The following is an 8,616-nucleotide window of genomic DNA, read 5'->3' as shown; positions in this document are numbered from 1 at the left end:
AGCCCATATGAAGCCCGTGATTTATTTATTGTATAAATGGGTCATAGAAATTTGAAGGTTGGATAGAAAAAATTATTAGGACATTGCTCCAATACATCTACATCTCTCTTTTCGTTATATTTTACATTTGAATTATAATATTATCTTAAATATAAGAGTTTTTTTCAAATAATAAACAGAAATAATTTTATAATTTCAAAAGTAATGTTTAAACCTCAAGCCTCATCATACATATATCATTTTCCAAAATATTCATTAACCATTTAATTACACATAGTCATAAAAGCTTTTTAGTGGAAAATTTGTGTTTTTAAAGAAGTATATATATATATATATATATATATATATATATATATATATATATATTTCCTCGAAATGCGAAGACAAGGTTTTTAAAGTTGAGTTGTGAAAATATTGGTAGTTTTTGAACTCTAAGAACTGAATTCAGTAATCCGTGATTTTATCCTATGGAAAGTGGTGATCACTACTTGTTATTTGATCTTTACTTCCAGGATTCAACTTGGAATGTTTTTTTCTCAAATGTGTCGTCCAACCTAACAATAAAGTTGGGAAAATTGAGAGACACAAGTTTATGGCATCTCTTCCGAATGGGTTGTGGTTTTAGAGTAAGTCGTTTATTTGTTAACAATTTTCCTTGCACAACAAATGGGTAAGAAGGTGCTTCGCTTGGTCCAAAATAATATTTGGATTTCAGCAATATGTATATAAAAATAACATCTTGATTCGATAAAATAATATTATTATTATTATGTTGATTGGATTATTGCATTCGATACTCCATCATTGTCGTAAAACAAATGGTTGTTTTAATTTCATGTTAAGGAATGGTTAGCTCTATAGCTCCTACCTCGTAACTCTGCTATATATGCAAACCTGCTACTCTATTCCTTTCTTCAGTTTCTTGGTCCGAAACAGGCATCAATTGCCAGCCACGTTCGGCGAGTGCCTTAATCACTCCATCGGCTGCATTTTCGGTATCGTGCAGTGGTGGGTAGTCCCATTTCTCAGAAATCTGGACACGAAAAAAAAACAAAAAAAAACAAAACAAAACAAATGAGTACATGTGCAAACCCCATGTAGGACACGAATCAGAAAAAAGGATTCCTTGTTTGAGAAAGGTTCTACACATCATGCAGATAAGTCTATGATTCCCTCAGAAGCATAACGGTCGTATACAGCAAAGTGCAGAGTTAACAATTGGTTTCCTAGAACCTTAGTCCACCAAAGGGCGAAGGCATAACAGACATAAACCGGATCGATATAGCATTTGTTTGGTTGTCTCTACAGATCATCATGTCTCTACTGTTTGTTTGATACTTTTACCAGCTAAGCCACTTTTACCAGCTAAGCCAAGCCACTAGTTTGGCATCATTTGAATCCTTTGTTCAAGTTGTTGCTACCAGACTTAGCTTTTTTTGGTTAACTTTGTGCAAATTGCAAAAAGTCTAGCCTTTTTGATAAGAAACAAGAAACTATATACCGCTTAAGTCAATCACGGGACTACCGAGTCAAGATTCAGGTTTTTTTCTCACTAAAAATTTTCAAACAAGCTATTCGGTCTATTTCGTTCGGGGAGTTTTTTGGATTAAAGTATTTGAAACCAAATTTCGAATATATTTTAATAGTCGGGAAAAATTTAGATCGAATAAATTTCAAGTTCAAAGTCTCACACATTAAGCTCTTACATCAAAATAGATTTAAAATACGCTCAATATCATGCCCCCGGATCAAATCTAATATTTTCATTTAAATGCAACAGTTAAAAATGGGGGAAAATAAATTATATATATTTTCTACACCTGAAATCAATCGCAAATAAGGCAATGATGTAGAAATTACTCACATTTTCTTGACCAGTGAATGGTCGAACAGCTCCCCTACATTGCAGAGACTTGTGAAAATCTGCAAATTTCCAAGTGCACCTCTCGGCTCCAATGACATACACAGGCTTCCTGCAGATTCAACCATCTAGACGTAAAAACTTTGAATTTGTTAACAATGATAAATTATCCTTTTTCATGATAAATATCATATTGCCTACCCGGTGCTACAAGCCTCACTCAACATACTCACTGAATCAGCTGTGATGACAAAAGCATCAGCCCAAGCTAGATGTCCCATGTGTGGATTTGGATCTGAACATTGTCATAAAGATGCAATCATGTGAATAGTAGAATGTGAATGTAACAAGGCTAAATGCTTAGAGTTCTTATTATTTGTACAGTTAAGAAATCAATCATGGTTATTTAATTTGTTCCCTAAAATAATGTTTTGAGGTTAATGTTGTAGTCCTCATTATCACGAGAAGGCAAATTTATTGGGCTAAAGTGCATGAAGTGGCCTTGATAATAAAAACATGAGATTATCTGAACAGTATACTCTTGTGCAGAAAATATACAATAATCAACACACACAAAATCGACAGGGAAAAAATGAGAGAGCAGAGGAGCATTTCCACGGATCAGGCATCAGCCCCAGTAAAACCAACTTCCGTAAATAAAATCTTCTCAGTTTAGGAAATCTACTTAGAGTCACATGTTTCTTTCTGCTACATTTTCAGAAGCTTTGTTCGTATATTGGCAGTCACATGTGAAAATCAGCAGAATTTTAAGATCATTTGTACTTGATGGTGTACATAAATGAGTAGGCAGAATCATCATTTACCTTCACCATTCCAAACGTTGACTTTAGGATGGTTCACAAATTCAGTCATAAGCATGTTAGATACCTATGTGACACAGCACAAATAAGCATCAACATTAGAATCATAATCGTATTAACTTGTGAGAAGTGTACGAACGGTCTTTGGTGTCCGGCGAGAAAATGATATTCTGAGGCTTCCACAAGTTGGAAGGACGATCTTCAGTGAGGCTATTAGTTGCTTTGCAAGGTCTGCACCGTATCTGCAACGAACTACGAGAGAAAATGAAAAAAACACAAAATACGGGGTGATTCCTAAAAGCCCAGTTGGAAGATGCATAGGAAGCGGCAATTAACAGTCTCAACTAAAACAAGAAAAAATCAATTCGGTGGATTAAAGATAAGATGCAGCATATAACAGGTAATTTAAGTATCTTGTTATATGAATAAAAACATATGATGATATTTTGCAATGATGGACCAACAAAAGAAACAAGGCAAACTGATGATTCAAAAGCAACATGGTGGTGTAAAATTACAACAGAGAATTAAAAATTATTATGTATCTGAGATTCACACGTTTAACTTTATCCTTTCTCATAACTGATATCTCCAACAACTTCTATTGAAAAATTAAGTTATGCACAGGGCTCATCGTAAGTGTACATTGTGCAGGTTTTAAGTACTAATCTCTTTCTATCTCTTTCTATTTTATTAAGATTGAGCAGGTGAAAGAAACTGTTTGGTTTGTTGGTATGGCCAAAATTCAAATTACAAAAACCATCCCTCTGTTCCCTTTTCCTCTTCAAAGAGCGTGGGTAATGATAGAGCGGGTCACTGAGCAGTTCTTCTTTCCAATTTTTATATTAAAAAAAACAGTTTTTATTTCCAAGTTTCCCTTCTGTTTTCACGGCAATGTCATAGCCAACTTTCTGTTTTATGTACTTTTAAAAATCTTTCATAAATCTAACTACATTGTATCATTTACTGTTATGTTTATAAGCATATCAGTATTGTATCATTTATTGTTATGCTATTATCAACTACTATATGTATGTTTTAAATTTATTATGTGTTGTACACTTGTACTTATTTTATGTTTTATGTCCACACATGACCGTTGCCACTGCTGCTAATATTATTATACATTAGTGGTTCACTTACATAAAAGCCCAAAATAAATTCCAAACTTCTATTGATTTACGCATTCAAAACCATACTGCAAGACTCAATACCCCAAACCATCAAGATCAGGAAGTATTTATGGATTACTAGTCAAGTTTGAGCTTCCCAACAAAAATAAATCTACTGTAAGTTCAACACATATTGAAAAAAAGAATTTACCTGTGGGCCCTCCGACGGATACAACAAGCAAGGGTTTTGGCAGCTGTGCCATCTCATCGTGCCAAGCTGAAGCTGCCCCTCTCAACACTACAGGATTGACCCGATGAAGAGCACCCACAGTGAGGACCTGAGAGGACATCACACCAAGCAAAGCCTGTTACTTCAATGGGGAAGCAATTCCTAAATCTATCAAACAAGAACATACCACTCGTTTATCCGGAGGTTGACGAGGTGTTACCCACATTCTTAGAAACCAAGGTATTTGCTTCTGTGCCTCAGACGTTAAGGGATAATAATCATGCCGAGGTGTAATCACGAGATCAAATCGGTGAAGACGAGACCTTGGATGTTGTATCTGTAATCATAAGAAAACAACTAAAACATCCAAAAGATTTAGACAAAAAAAAAAAGGATAACTTCCAGGACGAGGATTCAAGGATATATCTTTCTCGTGCATCTTTTCGTGGAAAGCGTGAAATAATTGTAAAGCTATTGGAGCATGCGTGCACATATTTCAGCAGTTGTCAACCTATGACTTTAATAAAAAAAATAGCAGGATCAAATGCCTGCCATCTCATCATACCTGAATGAGAAAAACATTTTCAGGAACTAAGAGTTTAATGGAAGTTGCAACCGCAATTGTATCGCGACCAGATGCGATCACCAAGATTGGGCCATCCCTAAAAGATTAATAAGCTAAGCCGGATAGTTGCGGAGAAACTTATTTATATTTCATAAATGTGTACGACTAGCAAAACAAGTAAAAAATCATATCAAACAAGTTTCTTCTCAGAAGTAAAAAAGAGGAATGATCATATTGGATGATGACAAAGCCTAGATGCAACAATAATTTGCTTACATCAAGCATCCAAATTAGAGTTGTATCGAAATATATGGAGAATTGAGAAAGGTGAAATTGGAAAAAACTTCCTGGAGTGCATCGTATCAATTTTCAAGCACAATGTTACCTCGGAAATGAAACAAATCAAATAAATGTTTTAAAAGCATTATTTTCAAGAGTATGTGAAGTCGCGTACAAAAATACATAAATAATCAGGTAAAAATGATAAACTAAATCCATTACAATAAAGTCATATTTCTCATCTTGGGGACTTTTGCAATAATTAAAGTCAACAAGTACAATACTAAAATAAGACATTAAAAAAATGCAAACGAAACGTTCTGAGGTAAAAGAAATTAGAAACAAAGACGGCAACATGTACCTTTTAAATGTTTCCTGAATCATTTTAGCAATATGCTTCGCATCTGCTTCCAGGACATCTGATCCCAAACCAAATAAAAATCCACAGGATAAAAAGTTGATAGAGATATCCATCTTGAAAAAATTTCAGGACATTTATCAGGATGAAGAATGCAAACAGACGGAAAGATAGTAAGAGCAGCAAATCAGACTACCTTTCCTTTCTCCTGAAAAGGGCACCAATTTCTTCCACTGTGAGAAAGCACTGATACACTTAAACTTGTGCTCTAATTGCTTGTGCACCGACACTGGCAACCAGTGGAATCTCTCATTTATCCCCCCTCTTGGCCTAGTAACACGCTGCATTCGTGCAGAAGGAGCGAAAATGTTAAATCAACTACGAAAATAACGCAACTATTTCCCATATGAAAATCTCATATAGTTGCCACAAAAATGAAAAGATAGTCAAATATTTACAGCTGTTCTTCGGAAAAGGTAAATTCCATAATCACGAGAATTGTCTCCAGCGTTAGCAGTGGTAATACGAGCATCATTTTACATCAATCTAAATCGATAAACTTTTGTTGCACCATTTCAAGTCAGAATTACTGAATTAAAGAACGTGCTTACATATAAAGTGTAGCTATTGGAGAGACCCAGAGCTTGAACCAATCCGATGCACTGATTTTCTGCCCCAGCAAAGCCGTTTCCGATCACAATCGCTCTCCTGATTGTTCGCATGAATACGCGGATTGAAGGCGAATAATAATAAACAAAAACAGGAATCAAATTCGGTTTTCCAGGTGCCGCTTTAAACCTTGGGGTTTAACATAAATTCAACGAAGGACCGCGATCCCTGACCGCGGCTCCTCCTTTTATTATCCAGGATTTACCTGGGTTGTCCAAATTTAAATTTATTTAAAAGATTTCTATTCGGGAGCTTAAATTATATGCATTAACTGATCAATTGGATTATTTAAATTAGATAAATTTTATTTTTTTATTAAATTGAAGAATAAACTTCTGGTAATAAATTTTCTGGCAGCTCGGTTTTCAGATACTAGAAATATTTAAATTATTTAAAGTAGATAAAATTTATTTTTTTATTAAATTGAAGAATAAAACTTCTGGTAATAAATTTTCTGGCAGCTCGATTTTCAGATACTATAAATATTTAATTCGATTCGGCTGGATTGTCTTTAGCGATTAATTTTTTTAAAAAAAAAATTGACATATGAACCGGAACAAATTTTTCATCAAATACAATTAATGAATTAGTAGAAGAAATAACCGAAGTGCCTGAAGAGTGAATTAAAAAGGTTGTATAGATAATAATTCAAGAACAAGCAAGTTGTCGAGTGAAACATATACACATACATGAGGGGAACAAGAAAATTCAGATTAAAATAAATATATATATATATAATATACAATTTTGCTATCCTGCCCACTCACTATGCACATTTAATGTGCCCACCATGAGGTGGCACTCAACTATTGGATGTGGTGAATTGTGCGTCCAATAGTTGAGTGTCACCTCATGGTGGGCATATTAGGTGGACACGGTGGGTGGGCAAGATAACAAAACTATATATATATATATATATATATATATATATATATCTTACACATCACAAGAAAAATATTGTCAATCATTTAATAATATCATTCCAGAAGAACAAAATCAAAAATAAAAACAAAAGACAAAGCAATATTATTTTCAAGGCAAAAACTTCTATGAGACGGTCTCAAGGGTCATATTTATGAGACGGATCTTTTATATGGGTTATCAATTAAAAAGTATTACAATTTATGTCAAAAGTATTAATTATTATTATAAATATGGGTAGAATTGACCCGTTTCACGGATGAGACCGTCTCACAAGAGTGTTACTCTATTTTCAAAAGTAATTCTTTACAATCCGTAAAAACTGTAATTATGGTTTTTAAAGTTGTATTGTAGTATTTTCAATTTACTTTCATAACTGGATCGTAAACCCAGATTTTTATTATATAGATATATATATATATTGCAATCTTCAACATTTTGATTTTTAACCTTTCAACTATTCAAACTCTAATTTTAATTATCATTTTTCAACTATTCAAACTCTATATTTTTAATCTTTCAACTATTCAAACTCTCATTTTAATTATCATTTTTCAACTATTCAAACTCTATATACGATAGTAGAATTGTTTTTGAGGAAAAACTTGTTTTTTCTTGTAAAACAGTTGTCAAGAGGAATTTTCATTTGATATATTTTTGTGAGTTTCACGTGACAAATTGATTGTTGTTGCATTATTAATTTATTATCTCACTTTTTTTTTCTTATTCTTCTTTTTATTTTTCTGTTATTTGTTTTATCGTTAAATTAAAATTAATTGGAGATCTACATAGTAACTACTTTTTGTATAGTAACTACTTTTTGTAGGTTATACCATATCATTTTTTGTCTCCAAAATACTTTACCCATAACTACCATAATTTTATTTAAATAAAATAAATAATCAAAAAATTTATAACAAAAAAACATAGCATTAAATATAAGGTGGGTGTATTCAAAGTGGGAGATTTAATTACTTTCACGGAGTCTTGTGAAGTTTAAAAGTCAATAGGTATTCAATCTAGACTTTTATAAACTCTACGAAAATCCAGAGGTATCCAAAATAGACTTCCGTGGAGTTTTTAAAAGTCATGTGGTATTCAACATTGACTTTTAAAAACTTCATAAAAGTCTAGATGTATTCAAATTTTCAATGGATTTTTAATGACTCCATGAAAATCATTGAAGTACAAACATAAAAACATAATGTACAATGCTAAAATGTCAAGATTTGTCTTTGATTCATCCTCAAGATTTGAATGAACTTCTAATTATTCATTTCTTCTCTCTCCTCTTTCAAATAATATTTCTACATATTTTTATCTTTTCTAATTCAAATCACATTTCTATAAACACATTTTCTCTTCAAAATTTTCTAATTTTTAGCCCATTTAAAAAATATTTATAAAATTTTGATTAATTAATTTTTATAATTTGAAATTCAAAATTTTTAAGAACAACAAAAATTTCAATTTTTTGAATTTTGCCGGTTGGAATTTTGGAATTAATTTTTTATTTTAATACATAAATTATACAACTAATTTTCATATTAATGACATTAAATGATACTACAGAAAAATAAATATATTATGATAGGTAAATATATTATTTTTGCCATAATACTATAATTTTAAAACTTTGGTATTTGTTTGTAGATATTTTAACTATCGATATTTTCAACGTTGTTCAAGTTATAAAATCTATTAAACATATGTCTATGAAAGTCTGCCAAAAACTCTGCAGAAATCCATAAAATTCTGTTTACAATTCTATAACATTCTATAAAAATCAATAAAAATCTGT

The 8,616-nt window shown here is 32.1% G+C and overlaps 1 protein-coding gene across 2 annotated transcripts; it reads right to left on the bottom strand.

The window, feature by feature from the left end:
• Positions 1 to 730: 730 nt before the first annotated feature.
• Positions 731 to 6,124, bottom strand: LOC140890904 (mitochondrial fission protein ELM1-like). Of its 2 annotated transcripts, XM_073299057.1 has the most exons (11): positions 5,837 to 6,124; positions 5,422 to 5,566; positions 5,229 to 5,286; positions 4,589 to 4,685; positions 4,211 to 4,360; positions 4,006 to 4,132; positions 2,822 to 2,934; positions 2,686 to 2,749; positions 2,063 to 2,156; positions 1,865 to 1,973; positions 731 to 1,033 (listed from the first exon to the last, which is right to left on the bottom strand). In XM_073299057.1, exons 1-11 carry the CDS (start codon positions 5,945 to 5,947, stop codon positions 881 to 883), a joined length of 1,221 nt encoding a protein of 406 aa, XP_073155158.1. In that variant the 5' UTR covers positions 5,948 to 6,124; the 3' UTR covers positions 731 to 880. The 2 variants fall into 2 exon arrangements, with proteins under 2 accessions (XP_073155158.1, XP_073155159.1); XM_073299058.1 differs by lacking the exon at positions 5,837 to 6,124 and having other exon boundaries at positions 5,229 to 5,341; positions 5,422 to 5,545.
• Positions 6,125 to 8,616: the final 2,492 nt, after the last annotated feature.

Source organism: Henckelia pumila, chromosome 3 (genome assembly GCF_033568475.1).
Source record: "Henckelia pumila isolate YLH828 chromosome 3, ASM3356847v2, whole genome shotgun sequence".
In the NCBI taxonomy this organism is placed as follows: domain Eukaryota; kingdom Viridiplantae; phylum Streptophyta; class Magnoliopsida; order Lamiales; family Gesneriaceae; genus Henckelia; species Henckelia pumila.
The sequence above is the reverse complement of the archived record's forward strand: the minus strand, read 5'-3'. Positions and strand labels throughout refer to the sequence as shown.